General features: G+C 49.7%; 2 protein-coding genes across 2 annotated transcripts; both read left to right on the top strand.

Annotated features, from left to right (window-relative positions):
* The first annotated feature begins 666 nt into the window (after nucleotides 1-666).
* Nucleotides 667-6,448, top strand: Fdx2 (ferredoxin 2). Its single transcript, XM_036191663.1, has 5 exons — nucleotides 667-816; nucleotides 885-939; nucleotides 1,030-1,136; nucleotides 5,865-5,952; nucleotides 6,042-6,448. Exons 1-5 carry the CDS (start codon nucleotides 669-671, stop codon nucleotides 6,196-6,198), a joined length of 555 nt encoding a protein of 184 aa, XP_036047556.1. The 5' UTR covers nucleotides 667-668; the 3' UTR covers nucleotides 6,199-6,448.
* Nucleotides 6,449-6,504: 56 nt separating this feature from the next.
* Zglp1 (zinc finger GATA like protein 1) lies at nucleotides 6,505-11,529 on the top strand. Its single transcript, XM_036191662.1, has 5 exons — nucleotides 6,505-7,016; nucleotides 7,593-7,946; nucleotides 10,496-10,578; nucleotides 10,931-11,024; nucleotides 11,192-11,529. Exons 1-5 carry the CDS (start codon nucleotides 6,874-6,876, stop codon nucleotides 11,319-11,321), a joined length of 804 nt encoding a protein of 267 aa, XP_036047555.1. The 5' UTR covers nucleotides 6,505-6,873; the 3' UTR covers nucleotides 11,322-11,529.
* Nucleotides 11,530-16,732: the final 5,203 nt, after the last annotated feature.

Genomic DNA, 16,732 nt, shown 5'->3' with positions numbered 1-16,732 from the left:
GGTTCTTGAGATAAACCATGGGCCCAGCAAGATAGCTCAGTATTACATTAACGACACTGAGCACCAAGCCCGACAACCTGAGTTGTGTCCCTGGACCCAAATGATAGGAGAGAACTGACTCACAAGTTGTCCTCTATCACGTGTGTCATGGATGCAAGAGAGTGTGCACACACAATCCCTGAAATTTAAGTTGAGCGTGGTGGCCCTGGCTTTTAATCCCAGCACTTGAGAGGCAGAGGCAAGAATATCCAAGTTCCAGGCCTTCCTGGTCTGCATAGCAAATTCTAGAATGGTTCAGTGTATATGGAGAGAACCTGTCTCAAACAAAAAATTTTTTTGTTTATAGCCAGGGCATGCTGGCACATAGCCCTCGATTCCAGCAGAGGCAAATGATCTCTAAATTCAAGGCCAGCCTGCTCTACAGAGTGAAACCCGTGTCCAAAAGGGATCAGCTTGGTCCCTGTTGTTGCTCTTGTGGAGCATCAGAGTTCGGTTCCCAACATCCACTGGTGCTCATACATAAGAGCAGAACACATCCAATAAAGCCCAAGGCGGGTTGGGGTGCGTCGGGGTCCAACTACAGGGCCAGGCCGGAAGTCGGGTTGAATCCTGGTACATCACCTCTGACCTCAAACACTGCGATCGCAGACGCAGCCTACACACTGAGCATGCTCGGCCTTCCGGTCACGTGGCCTAGCATGGCCGCCTCCATGGCCCGCGGCGTGAGTGCCCGGGTCCTGTTACGGGCCGCCGGGGGTTCTTGGGGTACCTGGGCTGGGCACGCGGCACTGACGTCCAGGACTCTCGGGACGACAGGTACCTAGGGCCGGGCCGGGCCGCGGCTGGCAGCGAGGCCGCAGCCCCTCACCCGCTGTGTTTTCCAGGAGAGCGGCGCGGAGGCGAGGACGAGGCGGACGGCCCGGAGCTGCCCCGGGACGCGTGAGTGCCCGCCACGCCACGCCCTGCCCCGCCCTGCCACTCGGCCGCAGGCCCGCCTCGGCTCAGCGCCTGCACCCTGTCTGTCCCCAGGGTCAACGTGGTCTTCGTGGACCGCTCTGGTCGGCGGATCCCCGTGACGGGTAGAGTCGGGGACAATGTTCTTCACCTGGCCCAGCGCCACGGGGTGGACCTGGAAGGTAGGTCATGGGAACCGGGGAGACCCTTGCCATTCCTTTTTACAACTTTCTGTATTTTTGAGATAGGGTCTCATATAACCCAGGATGGCTTGGAACTTCTGGCCCTCCTACCTCCACACCCCGAGTGCTGGTGAGACAGGCGTGCTCTACCATAACACCACACACAATATTTTTGTTTTGGTGTGGTGTGAGTGGGTCGGTAATCAGTCTCACGCTGTAACTCAGGCTGTCCAGCACCTTAAGTATGTAATTCAGGCTAGCCAGGAACCCATTACAGTGATCCTCCTGCCTCCACTTTCTGAGTACTGAGGCTACAAGCATGTGCTACCACACCACCGAATGGGTGGGAGGTGGGAAGAACTGAGATAAACTCTATGTAACTCAGGCTGTTCTGGAACTTGCTAGCTACATAGCCAGGCTAAGCGTAAACTCACTGTAGTGATCCTCTTGCGATCCTCTCAGCCTCTCGGGTGCTGAGAAGAAGGTTAAGACAAAGTCCCGGTGACTCAGCCTTAAACCCACTGGATCATCCGCCTGCCTCTGCTTTCGCAGTTCTGGCATTACAGACTGTCTCCACTGTTTAGCCACCTCTGTGTTTGAGCTGGCAGGATGGCTTCTACACAAGCTTGCCGACCAGAGTTCACTTCCCTGAGACCACATTGTTGGTATTAGTGGATTCTTCAGAACCACTCAACATAGTTACATAGAGGAAAGAGAGCAGTGACAGGGAAGGTTTTCAGCACTCAGCGATCGCTCTGACCTCTTGGCTTTTAACTCTGCAATTGGCTCTGTGTTTCTTATTTAACAAGACGGTTACATCTACATTACATGAAGGTAGGAGAGAGGCTGACTCCTCTTCAGGGCTGTGGCAGGTACGCCCACATCATGTATACAGGGATAATACATTTTTAAATGGGGAAAATAATGCAGCTGGAGAAGTTGCTGCTCAGTGCTGAAGCCTGCATATGGCTCTTGTAGAAGACCTCTGTTCTGTTCTCCCACCTACTCTGTGCCAGGCGGTTCACCTTCTGTAACAACAGCCCTCGGGCTCATACCCTCACCTGACCTCCGTGGGCACTGCACGCTCATGCACAACAACACAGACATACAAATGAACACTTACAATTAAAAATCTAACACTAAACTGAAGAGTCTTGGAGCAGCCCTTACTGAGCATTCACTACAGGCTCCTGGAGTATTGGTTCTCTTGTAGCTTGTGGATTCTTGCTGGTGCCCCGGGTTTCTCTGTAGCTTTGGAGGCTGGCCTGGATCTCACTTTGTAGACCAGGCTGGCCTCGAACTCTTAGAGCTCCACCTGCCTCTGCCTCCTGAGTGCTGGGATTAAAGGTGTGCGCCACCACCGCCCGGCTTGACCCTTGAATTCTCTATCCCAGGCACTGCCTGCCTTTGGGGAGAGGTGGTAGGTATTGAGACAGGATCTCTGTGCAGGTCGAAGTGGCAGAGCCCTGCCCTTCGGTGCTGGAATCATAGGTGTGTGGCCCTGTCCCTCTGCTCTGCCCCGCTTGGCTCTCTTGCTGTTCTTCAGGCTGCAGAGCTCAGTACTATCATTCCCCGACCTTTGAGCTTACTGTTCTCGGTGTCCGTGTTTCCCGAATATTGCCTGGCTCCTCTTTCTTCAGACCTGACTGTCTGGCATCCTTTCACCCCAACTTTAGCCCCGTGCCCATGTCTGCCCGTGTGTCGGTGGTCTCATGGGACTTGTTTCATGTGCTCTCTGCCATCTGCCCCACACTGAGCCTCATTCACATCACCCGTGGCCTCCTGTGGTCCTCAGTGTGTGTTGAGTGCCAGTCCCCTGTGGTAGCTTTGTGAGTAGATGAGGCGATAATTCCCCCTTGCAGAGAAGAAAACTGTGTGTGATGGTAGGTAGGGTTCAGAAGCAAGAGTCATGTGGCAAAACATGATTCAAAATGGGGCATTTTAGTCCTGTCATGCCGCTCTTTTTCGAATGTCAGTGGGTATTTTCTTGACTGTTTATTTACTGTGCATGAGTGTGCTTCGCTAGAGGTTAAAGGACAACCTGAGGGACTCGCTAGGGACTGAACTCAGGTCTTTAGGCTTCGTAGTAATCCCTTTACCCAATGAGTTCATTCCAGGCAAGCCAGGGATTTTTGGTGAGATCCTGTCCTTTTTTTTTTTTAAAAAAAAAAGGAAGCACCGGGCGGTGGTGGCGCACGCCTGTAATCCCAGCACTTGAGAGGCAGAGGTAGGCGGATCTCTGAGTTCAAGGCTAGCCTGGGCTACAGAGTGAGTTCCAGGACAGGCACCAAAACTACACAGAGAAACTGTCTCGAAAAACCAAAACCAAACCAAAACAAACAAACAAACAAAAAAGGAAGCCTGGTATAGTGACCCATGCTTTTAATTCCAAGGCTCAGGAGTCAGAGGCAGGCAGATCTCTGAGTTCAAGGTCAGCCCGGTCGACATAGTGAATTCCAGAAAAGCCAGAGCTATATAGTGAGATCCTCTCAAAAAAAAAAAACGAAAACAAACAAAAAAGACAATGTCTGTTTAGATTCATACCCAGCCTGGATAACTTAGCAAGAGTCCCTGCCTCAAAAATAATGAAATTATAAAAAGACAAATTATGAAAAGTTATATCTCAAAAACTGAGAGTCCTTAATAACCCAGCACTCGGGAGGTAGAGCCAGGTGAATCTTTGTGATTTCGAGTCCAGCTTGGTCTACAGAGTGAGATCCAGGACAGGCTCCAAAGCTACACAGAGAAACTCTGGGGGGGGGGGGGGGGATGAGTCATTGTGTGAATACTGTGTACTGTGTGTATCAAAGTGGCAGGTCCTCTGTCACACCATGCCAGCCTGAGCCTAACAGGAATTGTAAGTGCAGGAATAAAGAAACTGTTAGGTTTTCATTGACAGACCAGTTAGAAGGGTTTGTACTGGGTTAATGGAATAGGGGCCCTGACTAAAGCTCGTAATCTAAAGCTGGCACACGTGGCTGGGCACTGGTGGCACACACCTTAGATACCAGCACTTGGCAGGAGAGGCAGGTGGGTCTCTTGTGATTTGAGGACAGCCTGGTCTACATAGCAAGTTCCAGGACAGCCAGGGCTACACAGTGAGACTTTTTCTCAAAACAAACCAGAAACAAAACAAACCAGAAACCAATAACAATCGATAAAGATGTTGTGAGGTTGATGGTGAGTTCAGCAGCTGCTGTGCAGAACAGAGTTTCCAGAAGCAAGGAGGCCATGCATGTCTCTGGTGCCTCACCAGCTGTGTGAGCTGGAAGCCCATTACTAAGACTTTTATTTCTTCTTTATAAAAGGGTGATTTTGCATTGCTCTCAACTGCTTGCTCTGAGAATGAACATATTTAATACATTGCAGAGATGAGGATAGATGAAGAGACAGCTGGCCAACCCTCGGATAAAAAGGTGGCTATAGATTACCTGGGCAATGGTGGGCATTCTTGTGGTCTCCACTGCTTCAGAAGCTGAGCATTAAGACCACTTGAGTCTAGGAGTTCAAGACCAACCTGGACAACATAGACCCAGTGTAAACAAAACAAGTGAGACCTGGTGGCTCAGGCCTTTAGTCCTAACTGCTTGGGATGCTGAGCTAGAAGAGTGGAAAGCTCAGGATCTGGGCTGGCACCATGACTCCTTGCCACCAAGCCTATGGCCTTAATTCAGTCCCTATGACAACTCAGGTTGTCCTCCGACCTTTCCCTGTGGACTGTGGTGTGCACATTCCCACACACAGAGAAATGTTTAAAAGTTTTCAAGGGCTGGGTGTGGTGGAGCACGCCTTTAGTCCCTTCAGCACTTGGAGGCAGAGGCTGGTGGATCAGCCTGGTCCACAGAGCAAGTTCCAGGACAGCCAAGGCTACACAGAGAAACCCTGTCTCAAAAAAACAAAAACCAGAGGTTGGGGATTTAGCTCAGTGGTACAGTGCTTGCCTACCAAGCGCAAGGCCCTGGGTTCGATCCTCAGCTCTGAAAAAAAAAAAACTCCCTCACCCCAAAAAAAGGGAAGTTCAGTGCCTGTTTAGATTCAAACCCAGCCTGGATAACTTAGCAAGAGTCTTGTCTCAAAAATTACCAATTTGGGAGGATGAGGAGGTGGTTCAGTGGGTCAAGGCACTCGAAGCAGAAGGCTGACGACCTTTTCAATCCTCAGGACCGGGTAAAGGTGGGTGGAGAGACTAACTCTCCAGAACTGCCCTCTGTTGCTGTGCAGATGCTGAGCAAGCGCCCCCACCCCAGCACACATGGCAATAACAAGATTTTTGTTGGCTTGGTTTGGTTTTTCGAGACAGGTGCTGGAATTCAAACCCGGCCTAGAAAGAGTTTTAAAAGACTGGGGTGTAACAGTGTGGACCACTCTTGTTGTTCTAAGTTTCATGGTGATAAATGCCACAAGAAAGTGAAGAAAGGCAAGTGGGGGTTGAGAAGCACTTGAGTTGAAGCCATGAATGAATGTAGCTAAGCAGAGTAGAGAACCTGCTAGGCCCTGGGTACAGGAGTACAGGGCCTGAGGTGGGAGGGAAGTTAGTGTAGCGAGTCAGTGTGACACAGTGGTTCACAACTGCGTCTAAGGCTATCCTGGGCTACATGAGCCTGCTCAAACAAACAAAAAGCCTACAGACCACTTAAAAATCTTCTCAGCTCTGAGAAGGATGGAGCTAGGGAGCTGAGGTGGAGCTTACTCTTCATTAAGGCTGTCCCTTTCCCTTCCTGTCCCCAGGGGCCTGCGAAGCCTCCCTGGCATGTTCCACCTGCCATGTGTATGTGAGTGAGGCCCACCTGGATCTCCTACCTCCTCCCGAGGAGAGGTGAGTGGGCAGCCCCCAGCTACACTGCAGGCATCTGACCCCAGCTACCTTAGGCCCCACACCATCCTGACCACTGCCCTTTGTCCCAGGGAAGACGATATGTTGGACATGGCCCCGCTGCTCCAGGAGAACTCGAGACTGGGCTGCCAGATTGTGCTGACCCCTGAGCTGGAAGGAGTGGAGTTTGCTCTTCCCAAGGTCACCAGGAACTTCTACGTGGATGGCCACATCCCCAAGCCTCACTGAGAGGAGGCCACTGGACCAACCAGGGCCACTGAACTGAACAGCCATGCTTCCGGCCCCAGAGCACGGACTGGCAGGGAAAGAGAAGTTGGAAGCACAGTGTGAGACCAGAGCCGCTGCTGGGGACAGCCGTTGTCTGGGCCCTGAGGGGGAATGGGTCTCCATCTTGGGTGTGTCGGTCCACCAGGGAGAATCGAACTATAAATTAGGGATGGACTCAAACCAGAGCTGCAATAAAAGTCATACACATCTGCGGCATGTTTCGTGTCTTTGGGGGCCTGGTCTGTTCAGCCACGAGTGCAGGGGCCCTGGGTGTGCCTGCACCCCGCCTGACAGCACCCGCGATATCGTTCTTCCTGGGGATGCGCCTGCGTGGCCAGGCTCCGCCCCAGCCGCAGAGAAGGGATCCCCAGCGCCCCTTGACCTTCAAGGAGGTGCTAAGTGATCAGAAGATAGCAAAGAGAGGGTCACCCAGGGGGACCTTCCCGATCACGAGCCACACAGCTGAGGCTCCTAGCAGCCACTGCAAAAAGTGCTCCCAGGTGCAAACAGCGCCCCCACGTGACCTGCGCCGGCCGGCTCCGCCCAGGTGGCGCCCATCGTCATCACCTCCCCCATACTCGGGTTTATCCCCAGGGGGAGCGGGGCAGAGGTTTTGCTGCTGGCCCCACAGTGGGCATGGAGGCGGCACCGGCCCGTGACTTGACGCGCCGCCGGCAGGAACTTCTGGCGCCACCTTGTCTGGACACCGAGTCGCTCCGTAAGAGCCGACCCCCCGCGCGGGAGCCTGGAGCCCTGAGATGCCTCACTCCCAATGGCAGGTGCGTGGGGCGAGACTCCTCCACCGCCCATCCCAACTAACGCCTCGCCAGGCCCAGAGATGTTGGGGTCACGATCCCCGGCTCCCCCCACCCTTAGTTACTGGCACGGAACAAGGTTTGTCCTCTAGATAGAGAGAGGGACAGGTGATTTCTATCCCTCCCACCCTGCTGTGGCTGTGTGACCCCAGGAGGTGCCAATGAAGAGTCATCCGTGGGGTGATGAGGGTAACCTCCTAACAAACAAAAGTCGATGGGGTGATTAATGGTTGCTACCGACAGCAGCCTGCATTTAGCAGATTGCCTAGGGTGGGTCCTTGCTTTGTTAGTGGTGGGGGGTCCCTGCTTTGTTAGTGATGGGGGTGGCTGATGGTAGCTGATAGCCAGCCACGGGGGTATTCAGTCTCTGCTAACAATTATTTTTGCAACTTTTAAACCTAATAACCCAAGATTCTGGCTCCAGGTGGAGCACAGGGTTACTACCAAAGGAGAGGCCCCAGCTGGGCGCTCCACCCAGCCCTCCATACCTATCAAATCCCAGGAAAGGGGCAGCCACGCCTTACTGCTTCTTATCCCCAGGTCTCTGTGGCCTTCGTGCCAGGACTCGGTCAGCACAGCATTGCCTTACCTCCAAGAGAAAGAAAACGGGCCACCGGGGTCCCCTTCGCTGGCCACCCAGGCCCTGGGGCCGTGCTGGGAGCTGATGGTCATTGGGATGTCAGATCCCCTAAATATGGCCAGAAATCCCAAGAGCACACAATGCCCCAACCCGGAACCTTCCAGCGCTGCTTCCCCGGCCTCACTCCAGAGAAGACCACGGAAGCAGCCGAACCCCCAAATGGGTATTGAGAAAGTGGACCCCAGGTTCGAGGGGGTAACTCTGGAGTTTCAGATACAGCCGGACTCTAGCCTCCAGATTGTACCCACCTACAGGTAGGGACTCTCGGCCATGATAATGTATGCCTAAGTATAATAACAGTACACTTACAGGCCAGGGCTGGTAGTAGAGGCCTGTCATCTAAGGTACTTGGGAGACTGGGGAAAGACATGGAAAGTTCAAAGCCAACCTGAGCTACAAGTGAGCTCAAGGTCATCAGCTTGTGCAATTTAATGAGACTGTCTCAAGACAGAATGAGAGGCTGGGAGCCATATATAAATGAGCATGTTGGGAAAGAAGGGAAACACATATTTAAAACCAGCCTGGCTACAGAGCTGGACCCTGGCTCAGAAAACAAAACCCAACACCTTGGGCCTGCAGAGAGGGCTCAGCGATTAAGATTGCTTATTGCTCTGCAGAGGTGGTGGACCTCGGTTCCATCCCTAGCACCCCCTTTACAGCTCACAGCTGCCTGCAGCTCCTGTTCTGGTGGACTCTGCCTCCCTGGGCTCCGGCCCACATTTGGTGCATATAACTCATGCAAGCAAGCATCAAGTAAATAAAGAAAAAAATTAAAAATAGCCTTTAATCCCAACACTTGGGTGGCAGAAGCAGACAGATCTCTGAGTTTTAGGCCAACCTGGTCTACAAAGAGAGTTCCAGGACAGCCTGGGCTCCACAGAAAAACCCTGTCTGGAAAAACAAACAAACAAAACCACTTTAAAAACAGAAACACACCCCAAACAGAAAAGTTTGTAATCCTAGCACCCAAGATGCTGAAGTCAAAGGATCTTGAGTTGGCTAGCCTGGCTGAAGACTTAAAAATACACAGATCCAGGGTAGTGGATGGCTCCATGGGTAAAGAGGCCTGTAGCCAAGCCTGAAAGCCTGAGTTCCATCCCTAGGACCAATGTGGAAGAAGAGAGCTAGCTGACTTTCAAAAGCTGTCCTCTGACCTCCAGCACATACATGCTGACATGCACTGTGGTGTGCACGCATGCACACAGATATAATAAAGACTAAAAAAGGCACCAGGTGGTGGTGGCGCACGCCTTTAATCCCAGTACTCAGGAGGCAGAGTCAGGTGGATCTCTGTGAGTTCGAGGCCAGCCTGGTCTACAGAGTGAGTTCCAGGACAGGCTCCAAAGCTACAGAGAAACCCTGTTTTGAAGGGGGAAAAAAAGGACTAAAAAAGACTTATTGTTTGTGCTTGCTTAGAACCTACACACACATCCTCATGCAAAAATTTTATTTTTATTACGTTTATTTATTTAGGGAGTACACATACATGTGCTATGACCTGTGTGGTGTGTGTGTGTGTGTGTGTGTGTGTGTGTGTTATCAGGCTGGGCAGCAAGCCCCTTTACTTAGCTACTTCAAAGGCCCTGTTTTCACATAGCCCAGGCTGGCTTCTAATCCTGCAGGCCGCTACTGTAGAGCTGGGACTATCTGTGAGCACCACCACATCCAGCTAATTTTCATTCATTTACTTGGTTTCGGGTTTTTTTCCCCCCTTTTAATTTTTGAGACAAGGTCTCATATAGACTAGGCTGGCCCAGAATTCTACCATCCTGCACCCTCAGCCCCTTAAGACTGGAATTACAGGAATGTAATATAACTGACTAATACAGTATTAATTATTTTATTGCTACTAGTGGGATACAAAGCCTGACGTCAGACGCCTCCTGAGGCGTGCCTGTTAACCTTGACAATGAATCTTAGTTTGGGGCTGTGGCTCAGTGTGTAGAGTACTTGCCTAGCATGCACAAAACCCTAGGCCATTCTCTCCAGCCAGGCATGATGGCATGATGCCACACACCAGCAGCCCCAGTCCTCAGGAGGCCAGCCTTGGCTATATAGAGAGACCCTTTTTTTTTTTTTTTTTTTAAGAAAATTTTTTCGGGGTTGGGGATTTAGCTCAGTGGTAGAGCGCTTGCATAGCAAGCGCAAGGCCCTGGGTTCGGTCCTCAGCTCCAGAAAAGGAGGGAAAAAAAATTTTTTTTCATTCATTTTACACACCAACCAAAGATCCCCCTCTTCTCTCCTCCTGCCCCTGCAGCCTCCCCCTCACCCCACACCCCACCCCACCCCCACAAGAAGGCAAGGCCTCCCATGGAGAGACCCAAGAGACAGTGCAGGCCTGCCATCAAAGCCACACTGGAGGCTGAAGCAGGGCAGCTTACTAAGACCTTGTCTCAAAAGTAAAGACAGGCTGGGCAGTGGTGGTGCATGCCTTTAATCCCTGCACTCGGGAGGCAGAGGCAGGGGGATCTCTGTGAGTTCCAAGCCAGCCTAGTCTACAAGTCCCAGGACAGCCAGGTCAGTTATACAGAGAAACCCTGTCTTGGGGGATGGGGGGGAGTAAAGAGAGAATTTGTTAATTTTTATTTTTCCTGTGACAATGTTACTTTACTTTTAAATTTATTTTATTATAATTTAATATATCTATAAATAAGTATATAAAATTCTTCGCTTTTAAAAGAAGGCAGAGAAGGCTAGAAACAGTCAATGGTGACGTTTTCCTGGGCTTGTGAGGCCCTGGGAAGTAGTCATTTTGAGGACCACTTCCAGACGCCCCCAATGCCACGTCTTGTCCTTTTTGCAGCTTGCCTGGAAGAAGTTGTTTACAAAGGCTCCCTGCAAGCCCTTCCAAGGCCCTTGTCAGTTCAGGAGGCAACGAGGCCCTCGGTGAGATACAAAGACACGTGAGCTAGGAATATCTTGAGGGTGCCATTTCACATCCTCTGTCTTTCTCCGTGCCCCTTCTTCATCCCAATTCCTCATTTAGACCTGCTCAGAGGAGCCCCCCCAAGGCTGAGTCACCCCCACCCCCAGCTTCCTCCTCAGCAGAGACTCACCATCTGACTCACCATCTGTCCCAGTGCCCAGCTCTCCTCCTGTCTCTATCTGCCAATACCCAAGACAGACCCTGAGCTACTGAAGCCTGAGCAGAGACCATCCCTGGAATTCTCTACCGACAAAGGCCTCTGAGATTGACTTCTGGCCTTTGACCTGTGCCTTTTGACCTCTGACTCTCCAGGGCCTCGGCGCTGTGCTTCTTGTAGGACTCAAAGGACTCCACTCTGGAGAGATGCTGAAGACGGGACCCCTCTCTGCAATGCCTGTGGCATCAGGTTCTCAACCCGGTGGGGTGGGGCGATCAAACTGGACTCGGCTAGTGTGGGAGCTAAGGAAAACAGCTACCTTTTGAGGAAAGTGATTTCCTCCTGGTGGTTCCTAGCCCCCCACTGCATCCTAAATGGTGGTTTCTTATACCCTACTCCCTCACTCCCATCTCCAGGTACAAGAAATACGGCACGCGTTGTTCCAGTTGCTGGCTGGTTCCAAGGAAAAGCGTCCAGCCCAAGAGGTTGTGTGGCAGATGTGGGGTATCTCAGGACTCCCACCTAAACCCAACTCAGGAACTGTGAGCTCTTCTTACCTAGCCAAGTTAGTTTTGCCTCAGTTTCTCCAGAGGAGAATAGGTAGAGAGTAGAGCACCTCGGAAGAAGGCACCCAGCCTGCCTTGCTGGCAGCGATCCCAGTTGGAGAGTCAGGCCTCAGGTCCAGAGTCCACCTGTGGGGGTCACCCACTCTCTGGCTTCCCCCTTTTCCACTCAGTCTTGGCTGAACCCCAAATAAAAGGAAATCATTTCAGAAATGATTATTTTTAGTTATGTTTTACTTTAGATTTTCTTTACATTTATTTCTGTGTGTGTGTGTGTGTGCATTTGGGCATGGCATGGTCTCAGAAAACAGAGGACAATTTTCAGGAGTTGATTCTCACCTCCCAAAGCCATGTGGATTTTGGGAATTGAACTCAGGTTATTAGGTTTGGCTACAAACATCTTTACCTGCTGGGCTGTCTAAACAACCTGAGGAGGTAAGTCTCACTTTTTTTTTTAAGACTTATTTAGGGGCTGGAGAGATGGCTCAGTGGTTAAGAGCACCATATACTTCTGTATACTTAAAGAAGAGGACACCAGATCTCATTGCAGATGGATGTGGGTACTGGGAATTGAACTCAGGACCTCTGGAAGAACAGTCAGTGCTCTTAACCACTGAGCCATCTCTCTAGCCCGGCAAGTCTCACTTTTTCTGTTAACACTATGCTGAAGGTTGAGTTACTCGAGAGCTCTGGATTCCACCCTATGCATCCTTGTATATCTCCCCCAGCCTGGGAAGGGAAGGGGTGTTTCTTTGGGGTGGTAAAAAACATGGATTGTAGACAGGCAGTGGTGGCACACACATTTAATCCCAACACTCAGGAGACAGTAGAAGGTAGATCTCTGAGTTCAAGACCAGCCTGCTCTACAAATCAAGTTCCAGGACAGCCAGGGCTACTGTCTTGGAAAAAAACAAACAAGTAAACATGGATTGTGTATATAGTCAGTCTGATGAAAGAACAAACCACATTTTAAAAGAGAATGAGCTGGGCAGCGGTGGCGAATGCCTTTAATCCCAGCACTCAGGAGGCAGAGCCAGGAGGATGTCTGTGAGTTCAAGACCACCTTGGTCTAGAGAGAGAGACATCCAGGACAGACACCAAAGCTACACAGAGAAACCGTGTCTCGAAAAACCAAAAAAAAAAAATAATAAAATAAAAGGAGAACCGTGCGTGGAAAGATGACTCAGTAGTTCAGAGCCCTGGCCACTCTTCCAGAAAATCCAGGTTCAATTCCCAGCGCCTACAGGGCAGTTCACAACCATCACTAATTCCAGTTCTAGAGAATCAGATCCTTCTAAGGATACCAGGCATACATGTGGTATATGGTATATACACAGACACACCCATATGTATGTGTGTGTGTGTGTGTGTGTGTGTGTGTGTGTGTGTGTGTGTACACACAGGCAAAACACCCATATACATACACATACAAAAATTTTCAAGCTTAACTTTAAAAAGCAAGTAATTTTTTAAAATGAGCCAGCCAGCTAGGGAGCTCAGCTAGTAAAGGCATTTACACACGGGCCTGGCCATATGAGGTTTTTTCCCTAGATAAGTTGACCCACACATACGCTCCTGCACACTCACATGTGGCACAAACACCCAAGGCATCTATATACACAGAACTGGGAAGGCTAAGGGACAGGAACTGCAAGTGAAGAGCCTGGCCTGAGCTGCACGTCCATCTCAATACTTGTTTTGTTTTGTAAAACAGTGTTTTGTGTGGTCCAGGCTGCCCTTACCTCCGGGTTCTCCTGCCTCAGCCTCCCCAGTGCTAAAATTGCACCTATGCACCAGCACTCCTAGCCTAGCTGTTTTGATATTTTAATTGTGTATGCACATGTGTGTATATGCAGGTGCATGCCATAGCATGCCTGTGGAGGTCAGAGGACACACAGGTGTGGGAGTCAGCACTCTCTTTTCACTGGGTGGGCCCCAGGAATGGAGTCAGGGCATTAGGCCCTGCAGTAAGGGCCTTTACCCCCTGAACCCCCTTGCTGGCCCTCCACCTTGTTTTCTGAGCTGGGTCTTCTCCCTGAACACTTACCACTTGATCCAGCTGTCTTTACCTTCCCTGGGCTGCCCTTACAGACAAGTGGCCTCCCACACCCATTTTTTTAGTTTGGAGACAGAGTCTTAAAGTGGGCATGTAGGCATAAACCCATGTTACCCAGCAGAAAGAACAGACTCCCAAAAATTATGTTTGACCTCCACATGAATGCACTTTGGCATAGGTCCACACACACACCAAAAAATAAATAAGACTCAGCCATTGGGGAAGACGCCCAGCTGGACCTCTAGCTCCCATGTATGCATGCATATAAAGGCAGGGCAGGTGGCACATGCCTTTAATCCTAGTGCTGAAGAGTCAGAGGCAGGTGCATCTCTGTGAGTTCAATGCCAGCCTGGTCTACACAGTAAGTTCCAGGCCAAGCAGTGCTGTTTGAAAACTAAAATTAGTACAAATCTACATATTCATGAGGAGTGGGCCCTGGGGTGCACAAGCCACTGATCTCTGGTGGAGAGATGGAGGTGCATGCATACATGCAATTCCTGCACTTGGAGGATGAGGCAGGATGGATTAAGTCCAGGAGTTTGAGACCAACTTGTTCTACACAGCAAGATTATGTTAAATCAGGAAGGTGGTGGCGCACACCTTTGATCCCGGCAATGGGGAGGCAGAGGCAGGCAGATCTCTGTGAGTTGGAGGCCAGCCTGGTCTACAGAGTGAGATCCAGGACAGCCAGGACTACACAGAGAAACCTTTCTGTCTCAGAAAAAGGAAAAAAAAAAAGTTCAAAGTTTCTTTTTAGACTCATGGAAAATCTCTTAACTGTAATCCTCTATAAAATTAAACAGATCACACACTTTAAACATACAAGGGCACAGGATATACATTACCATTCCAAAAGGGTGGAAAGGGAGCATAGTGAGGAAACACTGGACAGGAAACCAGCTGGGCAAACTCCAAACTGCATCTCCATGTCTGATGTCAAAGTACTTCTCACACCTCCAGCTTGGTTGACTGCAACACACTTCCTTCTCTTTGGCTGGTTCCACTCCCTGTTAGCATCTTTCCTTAGCAGGTATCCCACAACTCCAGCATCTCCAACATTTCCAGGTCTCCAAGGCAATTCAGGCTTCACCTTCACAGCTTCACTCAATGGCTTCTCTAGGTCTCCGTGAAGGGATCCCCCTGACATATGTCTGGCCTCAGTCATAGGGGGTGGGGCAGGGTGTTTTCATAACCTCTTCCTTATATCCTTGACTCTTAAGCCAGAACCACATGGCCAAGGCTGCTAAATTCTCCTGCTTGCTGGGCTGGAACATGGCCCCTCTTTCAAATACATTTTCACCAGCTTTCTGTTGTCAATGGTTTTCTTCATTGCCTAAGCTTGTGTGTTCTGGAACTCACTCTGTAAACCAGGCTGGTCTCTAAACTCAGAGCTCCACCAGCCTCTGCCTTCTAAGTGCTGGGATCAAAGGTGTGCGCCACTATATCTGGGCCAAAATTTTCTTTAATTCCTTTTCATAAGTTGGAAACTTAGCTGGGTAGGATTTTGCTCTGAGAACACTATTCCCTTTATTCCACTTAGCATCTGCCCTTTCTTTAATCTAATTGCACTTTCTGGTGCCCCTTATCTCTTCCAACTGTACATTTTTGTATTTTTTCTTGCTCAGATTGATCATTTTCATTATAGATCTGCATATAACTGACCTTTAATAATCACACAACACAGTTAATACTGGGCTGTTTTGAAATCTCCTCTGCCAATGCAATTAATCCTAAACTCTTCAATTTAGCCTCAGGCAGACTTTTCAGACAAGGGTTTCCTTCAAAACAGCCAGTCTTCACCAAAATATCACAAGAACTGTCTCTAGGCCACATACAAATATTCTTCTCCTCTGAAACCTCTTGAGCTGGATCCCTACAGTGCATATTATCCTAAGTACCACTGTTGTCTGTGCTTCTACAAGGAGCTCATTAAGCCACCCTTAAAATGTTCAATCACTTTTCTAGTCCAGAAGTCCCAAAGTATTTCATATTCTTCCAAACAAAAACATGGTCCAGACTACCACAGTAACACCCCACTCCTGGCACCAACTTCTGCCTTAGGATTTTATTTCTGTGAAAAGACACCATGACCACAGCAACTCTTATAAAGAAAATGTTTAGCTGGGGCTGTCTTACATTCAAAGATTTAGTCCGTTATCATTATGGCAGAAAGCATGGCAGCGTACGTGCAGACATGGTGCTGCAGAAGGAGCCGAGAGTTCTTTATCTGTATCAGCAAGCAACGAGAAAAAAGATACTGAGCCTAGCTTGAGTATTTGAAACCTCAAAGCCCACCTCCGGTGATACACTTACTCCATATGTGCATATGGGTGTGCATGCATTTGTGCATGCACATGCACGCGCACACACACAAAAAAAATAAAAATTGCATTTAAACTGTGGGGCTGGAGAGATGGCTCAGCATTTAAAAGAGCATTTGCCATGGTGTTCAAGGGGCACACAACTGCCTGTAACTCCAGTTCCAGGGGAATATTATGCTCCTTTCTGACCTCCACACATACCCAGGTGCTGGCTAGTATTATGTCAACTTGACATAAGCTAGAGTTATCTGAAAATGGGAAGCCTCAATTGAGAAAATGTCTCTATAAGATCCAACTGTAAGACATTTTCTTAATTAGTGATTGATGGGGTAGGACCCAGCTCATTGAAGGTGGTGCCATCCCTAGGCTGGCAGCCATGGATTCTATAAGAAAGCAGGCTGAAGCTGGGCTTGGTGGCACACATGTTTAGCCCAGCACTCGAGAGGCAGATGCAGGCAGAGCTCTGTGAATTTGAGGCTAGCCTGGTCTACAGAGCAAGTTACAGGACTACACAGGGAAAAAAAAAATCTGTCTCAAAAACAAAACAACAGAGAGAGAGAGAGAGAGAGAGAGAGAGAGAGAGAGAGAGAGAGCAGGCCGAGCAAGCCATAAGGAGCAAGCCAATAAACAGCATCTTTCCATGGCCTCTGCATCAGCTCCTACCTCCAGCCAGGTTCCAACCCTGTTTGAGCTCCTGTCCTGACTTCCTTCAATGATGGACTACAATATGGAAATGTAAACCAAATAAACCCTTTCCTCCCCGACTTGTTTTTGGTCATGGTGTTTTGTCATAGCCAGTAACCCTAACTAAGATATACCTACATGCTTGTGCCATACATTTGCATAGATATACACTTATAAATAAAAATGAAATCTTGAAACAAAAACAACTCTAATTCAGTTGAAATGCTTTGAGACCAGAGCTTTGGATACCCTGCACTCAAGAGTCACCCAGAGGAATATGCTCCCAGGTTTAGCTGCACAGACTCTTAGAAGCTGTTACAGCCACGGTCCAAG

Source organism: Onychomys torridus, chromosome 7 (genome assembly GCF_903995425.1).
Source record: "Onychomys torridus chromosome 7, mOncTor1.1, whole genome shotgun sequence".
NCBI lineage: Eukaryota > Metazoa > Chordata > Mammalia > Rodentia > Cricetidae > Onychomys > Onychomys torridus.
This window is presented reverse-complemented; position numbering and strand designations above follow the sequence as displayed.

Bases quoted from the DNA above. Each gene is read 5' to 3' on its own strand.
- Fdx2 (XM_036191663.1), top strand. From the start codon at position 669: ATGCTCGGCCTTCCGGTCACGTGGCCTAGCATGGCCGCCTCCATGGCC. The intron at 940-1,029 runs GTGAGTGCCCGC...GTCTGTCCCCAG, and splicing joins CCGGAGCTGCCCCGGGACGC to GGTCAACGTGGTCTTCGTGG. The intron at 5,953-6,041 runs GTGAGTGGGCAG...CCTTTGTCCCAG, and splicing joins CTACCTCCTCCCGAGGAGAG to GGAAGACGATATGTTGGACA.
- Zglp1 (XM_036191662.1), top strand. From the start codon at position 6,874: ATGGAGGCGGCACCGGCCCGTGACTTGACGCGCCGCCGGCAGGAACTT. The intron at 10,579-10,930 runs GTGAGATACAAA...CTGACTCTCCAG, and splicing joins AGGAGGCAACGAGGCCCTCG to GGCCTCGGCGCTGTGCTTCT. The intron at 11,025-11,191 runs GTTCTCAACCCG...TCCCATCTCCAG, and splicing joins TGCAATGCCTGTGGCATCAG to GTACAAGAAATACGGCACGC.